Here is a 26,508-nt window from a genome sequence, read left to right on the forward strand (position 1 = left end):
CAACAATTACTTTGCAGTGCTGGAACTTCATTTATCATTGTTTTGCTACCAAGGGACTTAAACCAGGGTGTGTCCCGAGGGAAAAAAAGGCTGCGCCCCTCCCTTCATTGTGCTTGTTCCAGGGAGCACTGGAGTGGACCACAGGCAGCATGAGGACTACTACCCCCATTTGGCCTCTACTACAACTCCTGTCCTCTTGCCTCCCACCTGGATATGCATATGGCAGAAATGTTCGATTGGTGCAGGTCCCATATTTGGGACTCACTCCTATCTAAAAACCACTCTGAACTGAATGGAGAGCAAAACAGATATGCATGGTCACCCCTCCATTCACTGCTATGGGATTTCCAAAAATAGTTAAGCACGTTGGCTCAGCTATTTTTGGAACTTCCATAGCAGTGAATGGAGAGGAAGCTGTGCATGCACGGTGTGCTCTCTGTTCACAGAGGGTCCCGTTCTTGATATAGGAGTGGGTCCTGGAGTTTGTACATATGGGGAAATAGATAGATAGAATAAATTAGATAGATAGATTAGATATAGATAGACAGATACAGTAGATAGATAGATAGATAGATAGATAGATAGATAGATAGATAGATAGATAGATAGATAGATCCAAAGCAAAAAGGAACAGCAGCACAGTCTGTTAGGTGATAGAAACATAGAAACATAGAATGTGTCGGCAGATAAGAACCATTTGGCCCATCTAGTCTGCCCAATATATCTGAATCCTATGAATAGCCCCCGGCCCTTATCTTATATGAAGGATAGCCTTATGCCTATCCCATGCACGCTTAAACCCCTTCACTGTATTTGCAGCTACCACTTCTGCAGGAAGGCTATTCCATGCATCCACTACTCTCTCAGTAAAAGTAATACTTCCTGATATTACTTTTAAACCTTTGCCCCTCTAATTTAAAACTATGTCCTCTTGTAGCAGTTTTTCTTCTTTTAAATATGCTCTCCTCCTTTACCGAGTTGATTCCATTTATGTATTTAAAAGTTTCTATCATATCCCCTCTGTCTCTTCTTTCTTCCAAGCTATACATATTAAGGTCCTTTAACCTTTCCTGGTAAGTTTTATCCTGCAATCCATGTACTAGTTTAGTAGCTCTTCTCTGAACTCTCTCTAGAGTATCTATATCCTTCTGGAGATATGGTCTCCAGTACTGCGCACAATACTCCAAGTGAGGTCTCACCAGTGTTCTGTACAGCGGCATAAGCACTTCACTCTTTCTACTGCTTATACCTCTCCCTATACATCCAAGCATTCTGCTGGCATTTCCTGCTGTTCTATTACATTGTCTTCCCACCTTTAAGTCTTCTGAAATAATTACTCCTAAATCCCTTTCCTCAGATACTGAGGTCAGGACTGTGTCAAATATTCTATATTCTGCCCTTGGGTTTTTACGCCCCAGGTGCATTATCTTGCACTTATCCACATTAAATTTCAGTTGCCAGAGTTCTGACCATTCTTCTAGTTTTCCTAAATCCTTTTCCATTTGGCGTTTCCCTCCAGGAACATCAACCCTGTTACATATCTTTGTGTCATCAGCAAAAAGACAAACCTTACCATCGAGGCCTTTTGCAATATCACTTATGAAGATATTAAACAAAATTGGGATACTGGGCTGCAATCCCTCTGGGACAATAGGCAGTAGTCCACTGAAAGATCCAAAATGTAAAAGTGAGGCGGCACTCCAAAGGTAGTGAATGGCGGTGGACCCGTTTATTCCCAAGGCAACGTTTCAGACCAGCCTAACGAGGCCTATGTCAAGCTTGTCATTTTTGCATTATAGTTAGGCCTAGTTCACACAAACGTTTTTTTTGCGGGTGTACGGGCCGTTTTTTTGTGTTCCGTATACGGTCCGTATACGGAACCATTCATTTTAATGGTTCCGCAAAAAAAACGGAATGTGTTCCGTATGCATTCCGTTTCCGTATTTCCGTTTTTCCGTTCCGTTGAAAGATAGAACATGTCCTATATTTGGCCGCAAATCACGTTTCGTGGCTCCATTCAAGTCAATGGGTCCGCAAAAAAAACGGAACACATACGGAAATGCATCCGTATGTCTTCCGTATCTGTTCCGATTTTGCTGAACCATCTATTGAAAATGTTATGCCCAGCCCAATTTTTTTAATGTAATTACTGTATACTGTATATGCCGAACGGAAAAACGGAACGGAAAAACGGAACAGAAACGGAAACACAACGGAACTCAAAAATGGAACAACGGATCCGTGAAAAACGGACCGCAAAAAACTATAAAAGCCATACGTTCGTGTGAACTAGGCCTTAGACAGATATGCCCTTCTTAGAGAATGGTTATACCTAAGTACTGCCATACAATAGAGAATAGTACTTCCATACAGTGCCTGCATAATACTACCATGTAGTATCCAAATAATACTGCTATACAATGTCTAATAAGAGCCCCTGGTGAAGGCTTACATGCCTCATTCTCCGTATTCTCCTTCGGGGGTCTTCTAGGAAACACAAAGCTTGGGCAACTGCCTGGTTTGCTGCCCACTACTTCCACTTTGATAGGATAATGTGTAGATGCTGTAACTTTAAAAGAAAAACATTCTGCAATTTTTTACATTTGCAGAAGCCAAAAAGTTCTTTTCACGTTACATTTACGTTTATTGAACCATCCTAGCAGCACGGTCACCAGGATAAAACGACGGCCATATGTCTGGAAGACTGACACCTCGATTGATGTTAAACAATGTTTTTGTGTCAGAGTAGAGACTGGAGAGCGGTGGCTGGAGAATTTCTCCATGCATTGAAATTATGAGCACATTATGGATGACAGCCTTGTGAGGTTTGTACGGATTTGCTGAACTGTATGTTTTCCTCTTGTTTTGAGCACCAAACCAGCTGACACAGCCATTCCTGTGTAGATGATAAAATGCATATATTTATGCGCACCATAAAGTGGATGGGCTCATGTCTGAGCAGGCTATATAGCAATGTCTGCTTCAGATCGACTAGTTTAGATGTTGCTGTCACCGAATCCCAGATTGCTCTGAAAGCCCCACAAGCAATAAAGTCCTGCCTGTCCGAATCTAATCAGAATGTATAATGTTCCATCAGGTCTCCTTATGTCCTCCAATAACAATTTATATGTGATGTAAACCATTCAAACCAAATGTGGAAATCAATAATACCTGGATGTGGTAGCAAGCCTTTTGGGTGACTTGTTTATGGGGCTGGAGATCATTCTCGACGCCCATTGATTTCACCTCTGCCCCAGAGACACATGTAAACGGCATAATAAACTGCACATTTGCCATCGGATTCCAGCTGCGAGGTATCTCCTGGTCGGAGCCCAGCTCAAGCTTGCAGGATAAACTGTGCGGCTGATCAGGACCTTCAAAAAGAGCAGTGAAGAAGGTGTTAGAACAGGGGTGTAATAGTCCTTCATAGGTGTAACTACCAGGGTAGCAGGCATGGCATCTGCTATGGGGCCCGATGACTAAGGATGCCCATCTCCACTCAGACATGCAGTATGTGCAGTTTGTGATGTATATGGTCAATGGAAGATGCATTAGTTTTTGCATTATTTCTGTGCTGTGACCTCACTGATTCATTTCTGTACATCACTATTGTCATATGACTGTGAGCCTTACTGCTGTGACATCATTGGGCACATTATGCCTGTGCTGTAACTTCACGGTGTACATAATCCCAACATTGTGACATCACTGTGTGCCTTATCCCACCATTGTCACCTCACTGTGTGCATTATCCCACTATTGTGGCATCACTTTGTGCATTATCCCACCATTGTGACATCGCTGTGTACATTATCCCACCATTGTGACATCACTTTGTACATTATCCCACCATTGTGAAATCACTGTGTGAATAATCCCACCCTTGTGACATCACTGTGTACATTATCCCACCATTGTGACATCACTGTGTGAATTATCCCACCATTGTGGCACCACTGTGTACATTATCCCACCATTGTGACATCACTGTGTGAATTATCCCACCCTTGTGACATCACTGTGTACATTATCCCACCATTGTGAAATCACTGTGTGAATAATCCCACCCTTGTGACATCACTGTGTACATTATCCCACCATTGTGGCATCACTGTGTGCATTATCGAACCATTGTGACATCTTTGTGTGCATTAGGCTACTTTCACACTCTCGTTTGGTGCGGATCCGTCATGGATCTGCACAAACGCATCCGTTCAGATAATACAACCGCCTGCATCCGTTCAGAACGGATCAGTTTGTATTATGTTTAACATAGCCAAAACGGATCCGTCTTGAACACCATTAAAAGTCAATAGGGGACGGATCCGTTTTCAATTGTGCCATATTGTGTCAGTGAAAACGGATCCGTCCCCATTGACTTACATTGTGTGTCAGGAAGGATCCATTTGGCTCAATTTTGTCAGACGAACACCAAAACGCTGCAAGCACGTTTTGGTGTCCGCCTCCAAAGTGGAATGGAGACGGAACGGAGCCAAACTGATGCGTTCTGAGCGGATCCTTATCCATTCAGAATGCATTAAGATCCGTTTTGGACCGCTTGTGAGAGCCCTGAATGGATCTCACAAACGGAAACGAAAACGCCAGTGTGAAAGTAGCCTTATCCCACCATTGTGACATCACTGTGTGCATTATCCCACCATTGTGACATCACTGTGTGCATTAGGAAAACCAACATAGTCAAATGCTTCTTACATTCATGCTACCAAAGGTGGTCATGTTGGTGTGGGGCCCCATTCTAAGTTTTGTTATGGGGCCCCATAGGTCCTTGTTACACCCCTGAATCTGAGATTGTCCTCAGTGCATGAATGTATTAAAATATAATGAAGTGTACCGCAAGAAATCAAATCTTGCATCTACAACACGTAGTATTAGCTATACACATGCACAAATGCATAGACACACACATCATGTGCTACTATTAATGGCTTGTGAATGAGATTGAAAGTAAAGTTTCTGTTTTTGCTGATGATAAAAAAACTTTGCAGGATCCTTAAGATCCCGCCTGATTGTAAAATATTACAGAGATTCCTCGATAAGTTGGCAGCATGAGCAAGAACGTAGCGGATGAGCTTAGCCGCGCCCAGGCCATTGGATACTAGTCGTGACGTCACTGGGCCAGCGGTAAACAGTGAGAAGGCCGCGGCACTCCTGTCAGCGCCGCTGCCTTCTCAGCTGATCGGCGGGGGTCCCGGGTGTCGGACCCCCGCCGATCAGATGCTGATGATCTATTCAGAGGATAGATCATCAGTTTAAAAACCCTGCAGAACCCCTTTAAAGAGGACCTGTCACCACAATATCCAATACAATCGGCAGGCAGGACTGCACTTTGTGGTGGCCGATTGTCTTTTAATACTTTGGAGCAGATTTATTAATAAGGTCAAAAATAAAGCTAGCATTCAGAGGAGACGGGCAGCAGATGCGTCACATATCACAGTGCATCTACTGTGAAGCATCTTGAGTGAGTAGAGATGAGAAAATTATTCAAATATTCGATTCGGCTGCTTCGCTGAATTAAAAAAAAAATTGCTTTCTGACAAATTACTTCGTCACGAAGCACATTTTCTTTGTAAGTAGTGGGTGCAATGACAGGGATCGGCGATTAGGCCGCTCCCGGTCATTGTACCCCCCCAGATGCTGCGTTTATTCATGATCGCGGCATCTAACATAAATAACAGAGTATAATCAAATAAAAAATTAACCTAAATAAAATTAAAATAATCAATTTTCTCGCGATGCGCTGGCTGCCACCATATTGCTTGAAGATCTGGCGTGAAATATCACGCGACCTGTGGTGACTTTAAACGTCACCGCGCATGGGATTTCGTGCCAGATCTTTAAGCAAGATGGTGGTGGCCGGCCTGTCGCGAGCAAATGGATCAGGTACTGTAAGTATGATTTGTTATTTTTTTACACTATTTCTGGTTAAATCAATTTGCTACCACAAAGCACGAGAAAATTCGGCTTCGCGACAAATCAAATTTATCCTGAAATTCGCATCTGGTGAGGAGCAAAAATGATAACATTTGCCATAGTAAATCTGCCCCATTGCATCCTGTTGAGGTATGTGAAATGGTGCAGTGCAATCTGGCTCCCTTGCTAGAAATTAAAGGGGTTTTCCAAGACTTTTTTTTAATCAGGATATGATTGGTGGGGGTCCAACACCTACGACCCCATCGATCAGCTGTTTGAGAAGGCACCAGCGCTAGCGCCGCAGCCTTCTCACAGCTTTGCCTAGTGACATCACATTCATCGGCCACTTGGCCTAGGCCAGGAGTCAGCAACCTTTGGCACTCCTGCTGTTGTCAAACTACAACTCCCAGCATGCTCCATTCGTGTCTATGGGAGTTCTGAGAAGAGCAGAGCAATTATGCATGCTGAGAGTCGTAGTTTCACAACAGCTGGAGTGCCGGAGGTTGTCTATCCCTGGCCTAGGTGTTGCTCAGCCCCATTTGAGTGAACTGTGCTAATCGGCGATACAAAGCACAGCCGCTGTACAATATATGGCGCAGTGCTTGGTGAGGAGAGAGAGAAGACCACAGCAATCAGATACTGATGACTAAGGCCTCTTGCACATGAACCTTGTGCATCCGTTCCATTCAACTTGAATGGGTCCGTGATCCGTCCGCACCGCAAAAAAATAGAACAAGTTCTATTTTTTTGCGGTGTGGAGGCACGGACAGAAACACCACGGAAGCACTCCGTGGTGCTTCCGTGGGGTTCCGATCCATGCTTCCGTTCCGCATCTCCGTGATTGCAGACCCATTCAAGTGAATGGGTCCACATCCGTGATGCGGAGTGCACACGGGCCGGTGCCCGTGTATTGCAGACCCACCGTATGTGGGCCGCAATACGGCCACAGGCACACAACGTTCGTGTGCAAGAGACCTTATCTAGAGGATAGGTCATCATTAGAAAAGTCTCAGAAAAGGATTCTTTACTTTTAACTGGTTTTGCCCATGCTGCTAAAGAACCCACCCAACACTGGTGGACCTGTACCTACTATGCCCCATGAGGCAGGTAAACCTGCATAGAACACGTCGTGAGTGACTAGATAATCTTTACTGAATTATGTGTGTGACCATTCTTGCCCTTTCTTCATTTCCTATCTCATGGGGAACACTGACCTTATGGTGGTTCTTCATGCATAATGCATAATAAAAATAATGTCCACTTTGGTTTACAGTAGACAATAGTAGACAAACAGCAAATTACAAGATGACCAGCTCAAGAACCATTATATACATTCAACAACATCAAATATATATTTACTAGAATTTTTGTCTGGGAGTCGATCAATCTTCCACACAACAGCTTTGTATGCATTCTCGTATTTTGCTGTCCCGATCGTTACTTGTATTACCGGCTCTGATTCGATTTCAAATCCAGTACTAAGACAAGCTCTTCTGTTCATCTTCGTCTTTAGAGACCTTTGCCTCTGCAGACTAACAGTCCAAAGTGCTTTTACCCATGGTGCAGGTACCGGGAAGTGGATAGTAATATTTTCACAGTATTTCACCTGTGAAGGACCCACCATACTACTGGACATGTTTAAGAAAGCTTGGAGCTCCACATAGGCTCCTTGTATCGCAGCCAAGCTCTTTAGTGAAAAAGGAAGTTCTTTGACATCACAAGGAACCTTAAAACGCATGAGTTCAAACCGGCACGCATCCATTGGTGTGAATTTCACTATCCGGGACTTGTCAAATTCATGTTGCTTAACACATTTGTGGAAATGATATTCCGAAATATTGATCAAGTTTTTCTCACTGTTCTTCTCAAAGTAGTTCAGCTTTTGTAGTTCAATGTCATTTAATGTTAAAAAACACTCCATGCCGCTATTAATGAAACTAAGACAATACAACTGACAGACCAGCGACTTGTCTCTTAGCTTTCCTTCTTTTGATATTTGGCCCCAAAAATTGTCCACTAGCTCCACCAACATTTCAGGCTCTTCATAAGTTTTCTTCTGTTTCGAAACTGGTGAAAGCAACAAAAGCTCCTCCTCTATTGTCGTAATAAAGTCCATCAAATCAGAATACTCTGTGGTTCCCAATTTTAACATTTGCTCGATTTCTGCCTCATGAATCACTTCGGGTTTTGGATGATATTTCCTTCTTTCCACATACGTTACATTTTCTATCTTAACAGTGTGTATTTTACTTGAAACTCCTAAGTTTTCGAGTTTTGGCTCCGAAAGTCTGCAGAATTGATGAAGCTGAAATTCTTTGAACGGTTTTTCAAGGCCCTTTTCATAATACATTTGCAGAATTCCACCAGATACAACTTTCAGGTAAATAGGTCCCCACTGCCTGGAAGACATCATGTTCTTTTTTTCTGGTATCCTCAACATAAAAGGCCATCCATCTTTCCTCTGACTTCTAAAGAGACTTTGTGGAATAAATGATGGGCTCTCACTTTCAGCACAGGCAGGCTGATGCCTCAAGTTGTCAGGTGGGTCAATCTTTAAATGCTGAAGCCGTTCACAAACATAACTAAAGGAACAGTGGTTAAGACTCTTCTGGTTATTAGAGGTTTCCTTTTCGGATATATTATATTCCTGCTTTGCAGAATTTTTTTCTTTTGAGTGAGATTCAGCTGTAGTGCTTGAAGAACTTGTGGCATCATTGTTCCAAAATGGGCTTGAGAAGGCACACTCATTTTGAGAGTGATCTAAATGGAAAAGTGAAAAATGTCCTAAACTATTATTACTTTTGTACAGTGAAGGATTCTGATTTGTGTTGTTTGCATCTGCAAAGGATGAAATAGTTGGAGTCTGCTCTGTTGTCAACGGAGTTGATCCTTCAGAAAATGTATAATGGTGGTTCTGAGACCTCTCATCTCTAGGATACAAGTTAAAAGATACTTGTTTAGGGGTGCATGGCGTGGATGGGCTGTCCTTAATAGGGGTACGAAGAGGGGAATTGCTCGGAGGACCAGGACTCATGAAGAAGTCAATTATAGGAGATGTGAGAGGGGTGGTGGAGTTGGAGGAAGAAATGCTTGTCATCCGTTCATGAGACAGGCTTAGTTTAAGTTCACTTGGTTTAGAGCTATGTGCATTCTCATGAGGACATATTGGGGATTTTTGTGGAGACTGGAACAGATTTTCGTCATCAAAAGTTACCCAGTTATCATGATTTGGTGAAGACATTCTCCCTGAATTTAAATGGTCTGGAAAAGAAAAAAAAAAGTTAATTGGTTCACCTATTACCGATCCTCAATGTTCAATCATTCTGTACAGTCTAGTTTTTAACTATAAATGCGAAATTGCTACATGATGATGTGTTTCCCTCTTTATGCACTGAAGCTGGCACGTTCCCTGAGTTTTTCCAGCAATGGCCCCCAAGGTCTCCCGATCTGACCCCCTTAGACTTTTATGTTTGGGGTCATCTGAAGGCAATTGTCTATGCTGTGAAGATACGAGATGTGCAGCACCTGAAACTAAGGATACTGGAAGCCTGTGCTAGCATTTCTCCTGCGGTGTTGCTATCAGTGTGTGAAGAGTGGGAGAAGACGGTTGCATTGACAATCCAGCACAATGGGCAGCACATTGAACACATTTTATAAGTGGTCAGAAACTTGTAAATAACTCATGAAAGAATAAAGTTACGTTAAAACCAAGCACACCATTGTTTATCTTGTGAAATTCCCAATAAGTTTGATGTGTCACATGACCCTCTTCCTATTGAAAAAACAAAAGTTGGATTCAAAATGGCCGACTTCAAAATGGCCGCCATGGTCACCACCCATCTTGAAAAGTTTCCCCCCTCACATATACTAATGTGCCACAAACAGGAAGTTAATATCACCAACCATTCCCATTTTATTAAGGTGTATCCATATAAATGGCCCACCCTGTACAGACCTCTTCATTATAATTTTAAATGGAAAGATGAGGATCAGACTCACAGACAGAACTATTTACCACATATATATTAACACCTACACAACACAGTGTCGCACTTTGTACTGTATGAATCAATTTCTTTATACAAGATACATTTACTATTCTACCATATGGAGCTTTATGAATTTGGAGTATCGTTAATCCTGCACCAGGTTTATGTTAGAATTCTGTCTGTGCGCCACAAAATTGCATCCATGCACCAAAAATCTGTCTAGTCCGAGTTTATGGCACTTATAAGTTGGTGTCGTTGTACTGGTGAATTTTTTGGCGCACAGAGCAGCATTTAGGCCACGCCTACTTTCCAATGAAGCCACGCCCCCCGGCCGGGTGAGACTTCTCAGCTATAAGATACAAGTTAAAAGATACTTGTTTAGGGGTGCACAGAGTGGATGTGCTGCCCTTAATAAGAGTACAAAGAGGGGAATTCCAGCAATACATTTCCCTAAAATTTAATTAATTGATATTTACTAACAAATAATACAAAAAATACACCCCCTAAGGTTACTTTCACACTGGCGTTTCTGGGTCGCTTGTGAGATCCGTTTCAGGGCTCTCACAAGCGGTCCAAAATGGATCAGTTAAGCCCCAATGCATTTTGAATGGATAAGGACCCGTTCAGAATGCATCACTTTGGCTGCATTTGGTCTCCGTTACGTTTTTTTAGACGGTCACTAAAACACAGCTTGCAGCGTTTTGGTGACCGTCTGACTATGCGGAGCCTAATGGATCCGTCTAGACTTACAATGTAAATCAATGGGGATGGATCCATTTTTTCACTGATACAATATGGTGCAATTGAAAACGGATCCGTCCCCCATTGACTTTCAATGTAAGTCAAGACGAATCCGTTTTGACTTAGACTTTTTTTTGAATGAATAATGCAAACAGATTCGTTATTAACAGACACAAGCGTTTGCATTATTGGTGCGGATCCGTCTGTGCAGATACAAGACGGATCCGCACAAAACGCGAGTGTGAAAGTAGCCTAAGCTTTGGAGCAGCGACTGTGGAGGCACCTACCTCTACCTCTGCCTTTGCTCTGCAGGAAATTGTCAGGGCCAATATAAATCTGCCCTGACAATTGTGGCAGGTGGGTACTTCTTCACCTGTTGGGATAGCCCCTCACTAGTGAAGAAACCCTGCTGATGAGACATATCTATTTGTTGGAATCGATTTGCTCGTCTAATACAAATCCATCTTTGCTAAGCTCCCCATAGTGGTGGCTGCAGAAAGTCAGAATGTTATGATTGGAGGAGGATATCCACGACTAATATTATTGACCTGTCCTTAGAATAGTCAGATCTTTGGCTGTCTGATTGTTAGAACTCTGTCATTCAGCTGTTTAAAGGGGCTGAAGTGAGTGACATCTACTTCACTGTTTACCAGACATAGCTCCATACTTTAACACCTTATGGCTGAGTTCACACGGGCGTTGCGGGAAAAGGTGCGGGTGCGTTGCGGGAACATGCGCGATTGCACGCGAGTGCAAAACATTGTAATGCGTTTTGCACTCGCGTGAGAAAAATCGCGCATGTTTGGTACCCAAACCCGAACTTCTTCACAAAAGTTTGGGCTTGGGATCGGTGTTCTGTAGATTGTATTATGTTACCTTATAACATGGTTATAAGGGAAAATAATAGCATTCTGAATACAGAATGCATAGTAATATAGCGCTGGAGGGGTTAAAAAAATAAAATAAAAATTTAACTCACCTTAATCCACTTGCTCGCGCAGCCCGGCATCTCTTCTGTCTTCATCTTAGCTGTGTGCAGGAAAAGGACCTGTGGTGACGTCACTCCGGTCATCACATGGTCCGTCACATGATCTTTTACCATGGTGATGGATCATGTGATGACCGGAGTGACGTCACCACAGGTTCTTTTCCTGCACACAGCTAAGATGAAGACAGAAGAGATGCCGGGCTGCGCGAGCAAGTGGATTAAGGTGAGTTAAATTATTAGTATTTATTTTTTTAACCCCTCCAGCGCTATTTTACTATGCATTCTGTATTCAGAATGCTATTATTTTCCCTTATAACCATGTTATAAGGGAAAATAATAATGATCGGGTCTACATCCCGATCGTCTCCTAGCAACCGTGCGTGAAAATCGCACTGCATCCGCACTTGCTTGCGGATGCTTGCGATTTTCACGCAGCCCCATTCACTTCTATGGGGCCTGCGTTGCGTGGAAAATGCACATTATAGAGCATGCTGCGATTTTCACGCAACGCATAAGTGATGCGTGAAAATCACAGCTCATGTGCACAGCCCCATAAAAATGAATGGGTCCAGATTCAGTGCGGGTGCAATGCGTTCACCTCCCGCATTGCACCCGCGCGGAATACTCGCCCGTGTGAACTCAGCCTAAGGACCTTGCCATTTTTCACCTTAAAGACCAGGCCAGTTTTTTTTGGAAACTTGATGTGTCACCATATGTGGTGATAACTTCGGAATGCTTTTACTTATCCAAACCATTCTGAGATTGTTTTCTCGTGATACATTGTACTTCATGATAGTGAAAAATATTAGTCGATATAATTCACCTTCATTTATAAAAAAAATCCAAAATTTGCAGAAAATTTGGAAAAATTAGCAATTTTCTAAATTAAATTTCTCTGCTTTTAAGGCCTCTAGCACACAACCGGTCCGCAATACACGGACACCGACCGTGGGCCAGCCGCATGCGAATCGCGACCCCATTCACTTAAATTGGGTCTGCAACCCGTCCATTCTGCAAAAAAAAGGACAAGTTCTATCTTTTTGCAGAACGGAAGCACGGAACGGAACACCACAGAAGCACTTCGTAGTGCTTCCGTAGGGTTCAGTTCCGTGCTTCCGTTCCGCATCTCCGTGATTGCGGACCCATTCAAGTGAATGGGTCTGCATCCGTGATGCGGAATGCACACGGCCATTGTCCTGTGTATTGCGGACTCGCCGTATGCAGGCCGCAATACGGCCACATGGGACACACGGTCGTGTGCAAGAGGCCTAAGGCAGATAGTGATACATCATAAGAAAGTTATGACCTTCCATTCCCCATATGTCCACTGTCATGTTTGCATCATTTTGTAAATGTAACTTTATTTTTTAGGATCTTATAAGGCTTAGAATTTTAGAAGAAAATTTATAAATTTTTAAGAAAATTTCCGAAACCCATTTTTTTTAAGGACCACTTTAGTTATGAAGTCACTTTGTGGGGCTAGTGGAAACCACCCATAAATGACCCCATTGTAGAAATAACACCCCTCAAGTTATTCAAAATAGATTTTACAAACTTTTTTAACCCTTTAGGTGTTCCACAAGAATTAAAGGAAAAAGGAGATGACATTTTAAAATTTTACTTTTTTGGCAGATTCTACAATATTATTTATTTTTTCAAGGGTTAACAGCCAAATAAAACTCAATATTTATTACCCTGATTCTGCAGTTTACAGAAACACCCCACATGTGGTCGTAAACTCGTAAACTGTTGTACGGGCACATGGCAGGCCGCAGAAAGAAAGGAACGCCATATGGATATTGGAGGGCAGATTTCACTGGGATAATTTTGCCATATGACATTTAAAGACCCCCTGATGCACCCTTAGGCTTATTGCACACGACAGTATATTTTCACGGTCCGCAAAACGGGGTCCCGTTTTTCCGTGATCCGTGACCGTTTTTTCGTCCGTGGGTCTTCCTTGATTTTTGGAGGATCCTCGGACATGAAAAAAAAGTCGTTTTGGTGTCCGCCTGGCCGTGCGGAGACAAACGGATCCGTCCTGAACTACAATGCAAGTCAATGGGGACGGATCCGTTTGACGTTGACACAATATGGTGCCATTTCAAACGGATCCGTCCCCATTGACTTTCAATGTAAAGTCTGGAGTCCCTTTTATACCATCGGATCGGAGTTTTCTCCAATCCGATGGTATATTTTAACTTGAAGCGTCCCCATCACCATGGGAACGCCTCTATGTTAGAATATACTGTCGGATATGAGTTAGATCGTGAAACCTCATTTCCGACAGTATATTCTAACACAGAGGCGTTCCCATGGTGATGGGGACTCTTCTAGTTAGAATATACTACAAACTGTGTACATGACTGCCCCCTGCTGCCTAGCAGCATCCGATCTCTTACAGGGGGCCGTGATCAGCACAATTAACCCCTCAGGTGCCGCACCCCCCCCCCCCCCCCCCGATCATTGGTGGCAGCGGGTTACTAGCAATAGTACAATAGTAAAAGATTCATACTTACCTGGGAGCTGCGATGTTCGTGTCCGGCCGGGAGCTCCTCCTACTAGTAAGTGACAGTTCATTTAGCAATGCGCCGCACAGACCCTGTCACTTACCAGTAGGTGGAGCTCCCGGCCGGACATGAACATCGCAGCAGCAGCCAGCAGCAGGTAAGTATGAATCTTCTACTATTGTACTATTGCTAAGTAACCATGGCAACAAGGACTGTAGTAGCGTCCTGGTTGCCATGGTTACCGATCGGAGCCCCAGCGATTAAATTGGGACTCCGATCGGAACTCCGCTGCCACCAATGATGGGGGAAGGGGGGGGGGAGATGGGAGGCCGCACACTGGCCACCAATGTTGTTAATGCTATAGAGGGAGGGGGGGCCGATGGGGGGCGCACACTTTCACGAAGTGAAAACCCAGCTATGAAAAAGCTTTTATGCAGACGGATCTTCGGATCCGTCTGTATAAAAAGTAACCTACGGCCACGGATCACGGACACGGATGCAATCTTGTGTGCATCCGTGTTCTTTCACGGACCCATTGACTTGAATGGGTCCGTGAACCGTTGGCCGTGAAAAAAATAGGACAGGTCATATTTTTTTCACGGCCAGGAAACACGGATCTCGGATGCGGCTGCAAAACGGTGCATTTTCCGTTTTTTCCACGGACCCATTGAAAGTCATGGGGTCCGCGAAAAAAAACGGAAAACGGCACAACGGCCACGGGTGCACACAACGGTCGTGTGAAAGAGGCCTTAGAGTAGAAACTCCAAAATCGTGACCCCATTTTGGAAATTATATGATAATTTATTGGTACTATTTTGTGGTATATACGATTTTTGATTGCTCTATACTACACTTTTTGTGAGGCAAGGTAACAAAAAAATGGCTGTTCTGGCACAGTTTTTATTGTTTGGGCGATTATCTTATGTAGGGGCTCCAGTTTTTGTGGCATGAGGTGATGGTTTAATTCAGACCTGGGCAAACTACGGCCCGCGGGCCGTATACGGCCCGGCGGACCTTTTAATCCGGCCCCCGGCATTTTTGTTGCCGCCGCCGCCGGCCCTGTAACAGCACGGAGTCACTGTCCGGAGTGAGGAGGGGGCGGGGCCCGCGGCCGCTCTGCGCTCCGCTCTGCTGCCTGGCCTGCCTGTCTCTTTAACAGAGCAGACCAGTGGCTGCTGGAGCGTGATGCAGCTGCCGCACAGGCAGAAAGAGGAAGGAGGCGGAGCCCCAGCCAGCAGCCACAGCCAAAGCCAAGCAACTAACAGAACTTACAGGTATTTGGTGGGGGTGGGGGGGGCTCATATAGGACAGGGGGACAGTGTGTGCTTTCCTGCCTGCTACTACATCACCCCCCCCCCCCCCCCAGGGATTGTGGGGGTCATTAAGGGTTGGACTTGCTGCTGATGTTGAGTGTGCCAGTGTGTGTGTGTCCGTCCCTGTGTGTGTGTGTCTGTCCCTTTGTGTGTGTGTGTGTGTGTGTCCGTCCCTGTGTGTGTGTCTGTCCCTTTGTGTGTGTGTGTCTATCCCTGTGTGTGTGTGTTTGTCCCTTTGTGTGTGTGTGTGTGTGTGTGTCCATCCCTGTGTGTGTGTGTTTGTCCCTTTGTGTGTGTGTCCCCGTCCCTGTGTGTGTCCGTCCGTGTGTGTCTGTCCCTTTGTGTGTGTCCGTCCCTTTGTGTGTGTGTGTGTGAGTGTGTCTGTCCCTTTGTGTGTGTCCCCGTCCCTGTGTGTATGTCTCTCCCTGTGTGTATCACCTTGCCCACAGTGTTCCTATGTCTTGACGCAGCTGCTTCAGAACGTTCTGTGCGGGGAAGAAGATGGAAGAGGAGGCAGCGCCAGCATGGAGTCTGTGCGATAGACACAGGGAGGCACACTAAGGACGAAGGTAACACTTCCACATGATCTACACTAGTGTTATCTGTGGTTTTACATAGGACTGCAGGTAACACTACTACATTATTTAGCACTAGTGTTATCTGTGGTTTTACATAGGACTGCAGGTAACACTACCACAAGGTTAGCTCACACAGGGCGCCTGAACACCTAAGGGCGGCCCTGGCTGCGCACCCCAGCGCCAAGGGATGACGTCACTGATGTAATATGCCTCTTATATGTGGAGAGCGGTGATGTCACAGATGTAATATATTACTTATAAGTGATATATTACATCAGTGACATCACCACTCTCCACACATAAGTAATATATTACATCAGTGACATCACTGCTGTCCACATATACCGGTAAGTAATACATTACATCAGTGACATCACCGCTCATCACATATATGTGGAGAGCGGTGATGTCACTGATGTAATATATCGCCTATATGTGGACAGCGGTGATGTCACTGATGTAATATAACATTATATGTGGAGAGTGTTCATGTCACTGATGCAATACAGCGCTCCAGATGGCGACCAAAATGGTCGCCAATGCGCCTTAAAATTTGCAGATGGCGACAAGACTTGTCATAGGCTACAGGCCTGAGGTCTATTTGGTAGTGAAATCCCAGCGCAGGCAGGCATGATGATGTCATCACGCCCGCCTGTGCCAGGACGCGGTGATTTTATGCAGTATTGAGTTTAGCCTTTTGGCCCGGCCCTCCAAAATATTTTCAGTTTCTCATGTGGCCCCATCGAAAAAATAATTGCCCACCCCTGGTTTAATTGGTACTATTTTGGGGTACATACTACTTTTTAATCGTTTGGTATTACACTTTTTGTGATGTATGGTGACCAAAAACTTATTTTTTGGCACGGTTTTTTTATTTTTACAGTTTTCACCTGACAGGGTAAATCATGTGATATTTTCATAGAGCAGGTTGGTACGGACGTGGTGATACCTAATTTGTCTAATTTTGTATATTTATTTTGGTTTTACACAATAAAAGCATTTTTTAAAGAAAAACAATTATGCTTTTATGTCTCCGTTTTCAGAAAGCCAAATCTTTTTTATTTTTTGGGCGATTGTCTTATGTAGGATCTCATTTTTTGCGGGATGAGATGACGGTTTGATTGGTACAATTTTTTGGTACATACTACTTTTAATCACTTGGTATTACACTTTATGAGATGTAAAGTGATAAAAAAATGGCTTTTTGGGCACAGTTTTAATTTTTAATTTTTTACGGTGTTCACCAGACAGGTTAGCTCATGTGATATTTTAATAGAAAAGGTCATTATGGATGCGGAAATACCTAATATGTCTGTTTTTTTAATATATATTTTGGTTTTAAACAATAAAAGCGTTTTTGAAACTAAAAAAATTATGTTTTTATGTCTCCATTTTCTGAAAGCCATCTTTTTTATTTTTTGGCTGATTGTCTTATGTAGGGACTTATTTTTTGCGGGATGAGATGACAGTTTGATTGGTATTATGCACATTAAGGAAGATGCGCATTAAGGAATTCAATGTATGGCTTGGTGAATGGTGTCTGAACCAAGGGTTTGGCTTTGTGTCTCATGTTAGCTCTCGTTAGAATGGAAAAGAACTGTACAAGAAAGATGGTTTGCATCTTTCTCTCAAGGGAACGAATGTCCTCAGTGAACAGTTCAAAGTATTTGCTAAGGAGCATTTAAACTAGGAAAGGGGGGCAAAAGAGTTACAATCCAGCAGTCCGACTGCCCCCCAGAACAATGCCAGAAGATGCCAGTAGCACATAGGTTAAGAAATGACAAGCTCAGAGTCTTGTCTAAAAATGCTTGCAGTTTAGGGAATAAGATCAATGAACTTGAGGCTATAATGGCATCTGAGAATATAGATTTAGTGGCTGTTACTGAGACGTGGTTCAATGGAAGTAATGACTGGGATATAAGAATACCAGGGTTCTCTCTATATAGGAAAGACAGAGAAGGCAAGAAGGGGGAGGTGTGACCCTGTATGTGAAAGATAAATAAAATCGAATTTAATACAAGTTAGCGAGACCAATTTAGAGTCAGTTTGGGTTACCTTGCAGCTTGATAATCATAAGGTAACTCGTGTAGGTGTGATATATAGACCACCTAGCCAAGTCAAAGAATTAGATGATCTACTAGTTGAGGAAATAGCTAAAATGACATTGAAGGGGGAAGTTATCATTATGAGAGGCTTTAATCTTCCTGATGTAAACTGGAAAACCAAAATAGCTAGTTCTAAATTCTCTACTGGGATTATCTCTACAGCAAGTAGTTAAGGAGCCAACCCGGAAGGAGGCCATTTTAGATTTAGTATTCACAAATGGGAATTTGGTATCTGATATTACTGTAGGGGAAAGCTTGGGATCTAGTGATCACCAGTCAGTGTGGTTTACTATAAGTACAGTGACTGATTCACACCACACAAAAACTAAAGTTTTAGATTTTAGAAAAACTGACTTTTCTAAAATTAGATTAGTGGTATACGAGTCCCTATCAGATTGGAACAGTTTCAATGGAGTCCAGGAGAAATGGGACTACTTAAAAGTGGCACTATTGAAGGCAACAAAAAATTGCATTAGGCTTGTCAGTAAAAGCAAAAAAAGGAAGAGACCACTGTGGTACTCAGCAGAAGTGACCAAAATCATTAAAAACAAAAAGATAGCATTTAGTAATTAGAAAAATAAAAAAAACGAGGATGACAGGCAAATTTATAAGATTAGGCAGAGAGAGGCCAAACAAGTTATAAGAGCTTCTAAAGCGCAGGCAGAAGAGAAATTAGCTCAGTCAGTGAAAAAAGGCGATAAGACATTCTTCAGATACATAAATGAAAAAAGACTAAAACAAGGAATTACCAAATTAAAAACAAAAGAAGGAAGGTATATGGAAGAAGATAAGGAACTAGCTGACTGCCTCAATGAATACTTCTGTTCAGTTTTTACAAAGGAAAATGAGGGAAAAGGACCTCAGTTAGGAAGGAAGACTTATGAATCTGTTGATGCATGTGTTTTTACAGAGGAAGAGGTTCTAACTCAGCTGTCCATATTTAATACAAATAAGGCTACTTTCACACTTGCGTTCAGAGAGGATCCGTCTGGTGTCTGCACAGACGGATCCTCTCCTATAATGCAGACATTTGGATCCGTTCAGAACGGATCCGTCTGCATTATAGTTTAGAAAAAAATCTAAGTGTGAAAGTAGTTCAGACGGATCCGTCCAGACTTTACATTGAAAGTCAATGGGGACGGATCCGTTTGAAAATTGAGCCATATTGTGTCATCTTCAAACGGATCCGTCCCCATTGACTTACATTGTAAGTCTGGATGGATCCGTTTGCCTCCGCACGGCCAGCAGCGTTCGGGTGTCCGCTTGCTGAGCGGAGCGGAGGCTGAACGCTGCCAGACTGATGCATTCTGAGCGGATCCGCATTCACTGAGAATGCATTAGGGCAGTACGGATGCGTTCGGGGCCGCTTGTGAGCCCCTTCAAACGGAGCTCACAAGCGGTGCCCCGAACGCTAGTGTGAAAGTAGCCTAAGTCACAGGGGCCTGATGGGATACACCCAAAGCTATTAAAAGAGCTCAGCAGTGAACTAGCAAAATCATTAACAGATTTATTTAACCAATCACTGGTAACAGGAGTCGTCCCAGAAGATTGGAAATTAGCAAATGTTGTGCCCATTCACAAGAAAGGTAGTAGGGAGGAATCGGGCAACTATAGGCCAGTAAGCCTGACATTAATAGTGGGGAAATTAATGGAAACCATACTCAAGGAGAGGATTGTGGAAGATCTAAAATCCCATGGATTGAAAGATGAAAAACAGCATGGGTTTACTTCAGGGAGATCATGTCAAACTAATCTTATTGATTTTTTTTGATTGGGTGACTAAAATAATAGATGGCGGAGGTGCAGTAGACATCGCCTATCTAGACTTTAGTAAGACTTTTGATACTGTCCCACATAGAAGGCTTATCAATAATTTAGAGTCTTTTGGCTTGGACTCCCATATTGTTGAATGGATTAGGCAGTGGCTGCGGGACAGACAACAGAGGGTTGTAGTCAATGGAGTATATTCAGACCATGGTCTTGTTACCAGTGGGGTACCTTTAGGGATCTGTTCTGGGACCCATATTGTTTAATATCTTTATCAGTGTCAGGACTGGAATAGTGGATCAGGTATGGAATCCTTTGGCAGGGACGAAATAATCCCAAAAATTAGCGTAGTACAAAAAGGTCAATCCAATCGGGTAGTCAGTTCCAGTTCCGGGTCGTGGCGGGCAGCAGAAATCGTAATCGAGGAAACAGGCAAGGAGTCGGTAGCTGGGAAGTCAGAATAAACAGTGGATTCACAGGGAAGAGCTGGGTGTTCACCATAAGGTTGAATAACTCAGCAATGAGTCAAGGCTCTGACTGGCTTTAAGTACACAGTGAACCCAGGACCGCCCCCCTGGTTGCCGGGCAACCAGGAGGCTTCCTTAGTCAGAAGCCAATCATAAGGCTGAGGGCGATGAGCAGAGTGCATGTGCACTACGCTCGTATCCCCGCGCACGCGCGTGCGTCTTGTGTACCGCGCACGCGCACCCGGCGTCCGACTCGCGCAGGCGCACTGGCCACATTGACGTCAGGTGTTCTGTCAGGAGGAAGAGGAGGAGCTATTTGCGCCCGCCACTTGCGCCTGCGAACCCGATGCGAAACGGCCCCCCCGGTTCCCTGACAGAGCCCCCCACCAAGGAACGGCCGCCAGACGCGAACCTAGGATGGCCGATCAGGATGAGCCCTGTGGAATGCGCGGACCTTGGCGTCTGCATGAAGGTTACCTGCTGGTTCCCAGGAACGCTGCTCTGGCCCATATCCCTTCCAGTGGACAAGGTATTCCAAGACTCCACGGCGTCTGCGGGAGTCCAAGATCCCCTGGACTTCATATTCATCAATGTTAACCACCTGAATGGGAGCGGGTGGCACCGGCACTCTGCCCACAAGGGTGTTGGCACGGTAGGGTTTCAGTAGTGATACATGAAACACCGGATGGATGTTAAATGAAGTGGGCAGGTTTAGTCTCGCCGCGACGTCGTTGACCATTGAGGCGATGGTGAATGGTCCCAAATAGCGAGGGCCCAATTTCTTGGACGGGCAGGTCAGTTTAAGGTGCTGAGAAGATAACCATACCCTATCCCCACTTCTGTACTTGGGGCTCTCGGTGCGTCTCCGATCGGCCTGAGTCTTTTGCTGTTGCTGGGTAGTGCGGATCTTCCGCACTAGGGTACATAGCAAACCCCAGATACGACGGAGGCGGTGGGCCACTTCAGGTACGGGAATGTCCACCGGAAGGTCTGGAAGCGTCAAGGGATGGTACCCGTAATTCGCATAAAAGGGTGAGAGTCCCGTAGAGGTATGCTGCTGGTGATTGTATGCATATTCTGCCAGAGGGAGAAGGTCCACCCAGTCGTCTTGTAGGTATGACGAAAAGCAGCGGAGATACTGCTCCAAGGTTTGGTTTGTCCTCTCCGTCTGGCCGTTGGACTGGGGATGATAAGCAGAGGACAGGTTGCGGGTGATGTGGAGGCAGCCGCAAAATTGGCTCCAGAAACGGGAGGTGAACTGTGAACCCCGATCAGACACAATAGAGGAGGGGAGTCCATGTAGGCGGAACACGTGCTGTAAAAACAATTTTGAGGTATGTTGGGCTGTTGGAAGGCCGGTAGTTGGAATAAAGTGGGCCATCTTGGTGCATCTATCTACGACAACCAAGATCGTAGTGTGGCCCTGTGAAGGAGGTAAGTCCACCACGAAATCCATGGCGAGGTCCCTCCAGGGCACCGTTGCCACGGGTAGAGGTTGTAGTGGGCCGACTGGCCGGTGTGGGGCCTCTTGTGCATGGCACAGATAGTGCATGAGCCTACAAAGGACCGTACATCCGCCGCTAGGGAAGGCCACCAGAACTGCCTCTGCACGGCAAATACGCAAGGTATTGCGTATTCCCCGGTGACCTGCGGTTAGGTGGTCATGATGATGTTGCAGGATCGGCACCCAATGGGAAGTAGGCACGTAGATCTTTCCCTGATGGTAACGTAGACCCTGCCTTTGGGGCAGGTGTGCTGCTTCTGACGTTATGGTCACGCTGGCTTGTCGGATCTCTTCGAGTAATGAATGTTGTGTGGCCAAAAAGTAGGTGCTTGGAAGGATGGTCTCTGTAGGTGAAAACACGGCATCGGAGTCGTGAAGACGGGAGAGGGTATCGGCCTTCCCGTTCTTTGATCCAGGACGATATTTTATCTGGAGGGTGAAGCGGGAAAAGAAGAGGGCCCACCTGGCTTGCCGGGGAAGTAACCTCTTAGCAGTACAAAGGTATTCTAGGTTAAGGTGATCAGTATAGACAGTTACCGGGTGCTTGGCTCCCTCCAGCAGATGCCGCCACTCCTCCAGCGCATTTTTTATGGCCAGTAGTTCCCTCTCGCCCACATCGTAGTTTCGTTCCGCCTTGGTTAACTTGCGGGAGTAGAACGCCACTGGGTGTAGGAGTTGTTTCTCCCCTTGTCTTTGGGAGAGAACTGCCCGACGGCTTTCTCTGATGCATCTGTCTCCAGGTAGAAGGGGAGAGCAGTGTCAGGCTGCGCCAGTACCGGAGCTTGTGTGAAGAGCCTTTGGAGGGTTTGGAAGGCCTTATGAGCGGCAGGGGTCCATACAAATGGAAGTTGTTCCCAGTTAGGACCGTAATAGGAGCGCATATGGCTGAGAAATTCCGGATGAAGCGATGGTAGAAATTCGCAAAACCGATGAACTGTTGGACCATTCGTCGGTTTCGTGGGATAGGCCATTCTACGACGGCCTGAACCATCTTGGGGTCCATCTCCACTTTTCCGGGGGACAGTATGTATCCCAAGAATTCAAAAGAAGGAACCTCAAAGATGCTCTTCTCCAGCTTCCCATAGAGTCGTGTGTCCGAAGGCGCTGGAGGACTACCTTCACATGTCTCTCATGCTGCTGGAGTGTGTGGGAAAAAATAAGGATGTCATCCAGATACACTACCACATATGTGTCCAGAAGGTCGCGGAAGACATCGTTGATAAAGCTTTGGAAGGTAGCTGGGGCGTTGCAAAGCCCGAAGGGCATCACCAGATACTCATAATGGCCGAATCTGGAACGAAAAGCCGTCTTCCATTCATCGCCCTCACGGATCCGCACAAGATTATAGGCCCCCCGGAGGTCGATCTTGGAGAACACTCTGGCATCCTTCACTCGTTCCAGGAGATCAGGGATGAGAGGGAGAGGGTATTTATTTTTCCTGGTGATGTTGTTAAGGCCCCGGTAGTCCACACAGGGCCGAAGACCCCCGTCCTTCTTCCCCACAAAAAAGATACCTGCACCGACTGGGGAGGTGGACGGGCGGATGAAGCCCTTCGCCAGGCTTTCCTCAATGTAATCCCTCAGCGCCTGGGTCTCGGGCTCAGACAAGTTGTATAACCATCCGTACGGCAGCGGGGCCCCGGGGAGTAGATCAATGGGGCAGTCATAAGGTCTGTGGGGAGGTAAGGTGTCTGCCCCTGTTTTCTCAAAGACATCCGCATATTCTTCGTATTCTTCGTATTTAGCGGGTAATACCCGAGGAGATGAGGCCAGGACTAGCAGAGAGCCAGGAGCGGAGGAGATGCAGTGGGAGATGCAATAAGAGGACTGAAATGTGACAGGTCCCAGGGCCCAGTCTATTTGGGGGTTGTGCTTTCTAAGCCATGGAATGCCCAAGATAACAGGAAACAAAGGAGAGGGTACGATGTCCCACACGATCTCTTCACGGTGGTGGCGACCAATGGAAAGGGTAAGAGGGTGTGATTCCAAAGAGACAGGTCCGGTTTTTAATGTACTGCCGTCCACCATGGGTGTTCCTTGGGGCGCAAGGGTATTCCTAGCTGTGTGGCCGGTTTAGAATAAAAAAAACAGCTGCTTCCGCCCGAATCGATTAAGGCCGAGAGTTGATGGCCAGTTCCGTTCAGCTGCAGAGAAACACATAGAGTTAGATGTGAAGAACCGTGGTATACAGGTATGTTCAAGAACACAGTGGAACTGACAGTCCTACCTGTAGGTGTCACAGCCACTATCTCTGGCTGTGACCTTCCACCCTTGCTCGTTCAGCGCTCCTCGCTGAAGTTTCGTTCCTGTGTGTCATTTGTGGTTCTTTAAGGGTTAACTCCCCTGTGTGCCTATTTGGAGTTAATCCTCTGTCTGCTCCATGGGTGTGGTCTCTCTGCTGCACCCATGGAACCTGTATATAAGGCTGAGGTTTCCTCAGTTCTGTGCCAGCTCTCCTGGTGTGTGTTGTCTTGTCCTGCTCCTGTTTGTACTCACTCTCCCATGCTGCTGACCCATGGGATCCGTGTCTGTCTGTCTGTGCTCTGTGGGTTTCCTACTTGATCATTCCCGTCCTCTTTCCTGTCTTTCTGTTATCTGTTCTGCCAGTTATGTTTTAGTTACTTTGTGTGTATTCATATGTCTGTGTTCAGCAAGCCCTTGCTGCACCTTTCTTTGCAGCAGAGTGGCATGCGCAAGGCCATGCAGTTTACTACTGGTGGAGCAAGTCCTTCTCTGCTCATTGCCACTCCTGCTCCCTTGCGTGAACTCCTGCTTGTATTTTTAGTTTCCATGTGTGTATTCATATGTCTCGGTTCAGCAAGACCTTGCTGCAGCGCGCCTAGCTGCAGAGTGCTATGCGCACGCCACACAGTATACCACTGGTGGAGCAAGTCCTTCTCTGCTCATTGTCACTTGTGTTATTAGTTGCCCTGTTTTGTATTTGCCTGTTTATGTTATGTATGCCTATGTGCCGTCGGTACCTTCTGGTACCTGTTGTCCATTCGTTCCTGCTGTCACTGTCTAGTTCACGCTCCAGAGTGGACCCTGGCAACTTCCTGCTGCAAAGTCTAACCCTACCATCTGGGGCCCTAGTGAATACCAGGAGTTGCTTAGTCACGCCCCTCTGGAGTATTACTAGACAGTGGTGCAGTGGGGGTTTTCTCCCACTGTGCTGACGGTACATAGAGCTCATGTTTTGTCTGTGCTGCCTTCCCTGTTTTTTGTTTGTGTCTGTACCTGATTTCTGTTTGTTTATTGCTTGACGAGGCGGTGGTCTCTCCTGGGACCTCCAACTCGTGACAGTAGGTGGTTTGACAGGACAGTCTCTCAACATATGCCGGATTTGGCACAGTAGAGGCACAGATTGAGAGTCCGCCTTCTGGACCTCTCCACTGCTGAGAGGGGACCCCTGACTACTCCGACCTGCATTGGTTCGTCCGGGGTGAGGTCTCCCACTGTGGAGGATTGCTCAAGGACTGAAACTGGAAGAGGATTGGATCGCCGTGCAGGAGGAGGCAAAGCGTGCTGTCTCTCCGTCCTTCGTTCCCGGAAACGGCGGTCCAGTTGGGTAACCGTGCTCATCAGCCCTTCCAGGACCTCCGGGACCCCGATACGGGCGAGTTCGTCTTTTAATTGGTCCGACAGTCCGATCCGGAACTGGTCGATAAGGGCCACTTCATTGAGTCTGTTATCTGGTGCGATCTCCAGGAACTCCGTAATGTAGTCCTCCACTGGACGCCTTCCTTGTCGCAGGGAACGAAGAGTGTCCCTAGAGGTGGAAGCACGCAGGGGGTCGTCAAAGAGTGCCTGCATGGCGGAAACAAAGGAGCCCCAAGAGGACAGCACTGGGCTATCAGTTTGCAGGAGCTGATGGGCCCAGGTCTGTGGGGGTCCCGTGAGCAGGGAGATAGCTGTCCGTACTTTGACGTAGCCCGTAAGTGCGGGGTTTCAAGGAGAACAATAGCTCGCAGGAAATAATAAACAAACGGCATTTCTTCCTGTCTCCAGAAAAGCGTTCTGGTAGGGCTACGGCTGGTTCACTGTTCACCACTTCTAGTGAGGTGCGTGGAGCGGGAGGAGGTGAGGGTGGTAGTGCAGTGAACTGGGCCTGGTGCAGCTCCTGGGCACGCATTCTCCCTAATAGGTGTGCATGGCTGGCCTGCATGTCCTGAAGGGCTTGCGCCATCATCGTCAGTTGTTCGGACCAAGAAGGGGCACCGTCTGCAGGTCCCGCGGATTCCATGGTTGGGCTGAGTTATTATGTCAGGACTGGAATAGTGGACCAGGTATGGAATCCTTTGGCAGGGACGAAATAATCCTAAAAATTAGCGTAGTACAAAAAGGTCAATCCAATCGGGTAGTCGGTTCCAGTTTCGGGTCGTGGCGGGCAGCCAAAATCGTAATCGAGGAAACAGGCAATGAGTCGGTAGCTGGGAAGTCAGAATAAACAGTGGATTCACAGGGAAGAGCTGGGTGTTCACCATAAGGTTGAATAACGCAGCAATGAGTCAAAGCTCTGACTGGCTTCAAGTACACAGTGAACCCAGGACCGCCCCCCTGGTTGCCGGGCAACCAGGAGGCTTCCTTAGTCAGAAGCCAGTCATAAGGCTGAGGG

General features: G+C 45.7%; 1 protein-coding gene across 3 annotated transcripts in view; it reads right to left on the reverse strand.

Annotated features, from left to right (window-relative positions):
• STON1 (stonin 1) overlaps nt 1-26,508 on the reverse strand; it is a 170,002-nt gene that overhangs the window by 27,533 nt on the left and 115,961 nt on the right. For all 3 annotated transcript variants that reach the window (XR_005778522.1, XM_040430300.1, XM_040430299.1), the window contains exons 2-3: nt 7,291-9,192; nt 3,172-3,374 (exon numbers count right to left, since the gene is read on the reverse strand). Coding sequence is in view for 2 of the 3 variants with exons in the window: in XM_040430300.1 (XP_040286234.1) it covers nt 3,172-3,374; nt 7,291-9,172 (2,085 nt within the window). In the remaining variant the exon portion in view is untranslated. The remainder of the gene's footprint in view (nt 1-3,171; nt 3,375-7,290; nt 9,193-26,508) is intronic.

This window comes from Bufo bufo, chromosome 4 (genome assembly GCF_905171765.1).
Source record: "Bufo bufo chromosome 4, aBufBuf1.1, whole genome shotgun sequence".
Classification (NCBI taxonomy): Eukaryota; Metazoa; Chordata; class Amphibia; order Anura; family Bufonidae; genus Bufo; species Bufo bufo.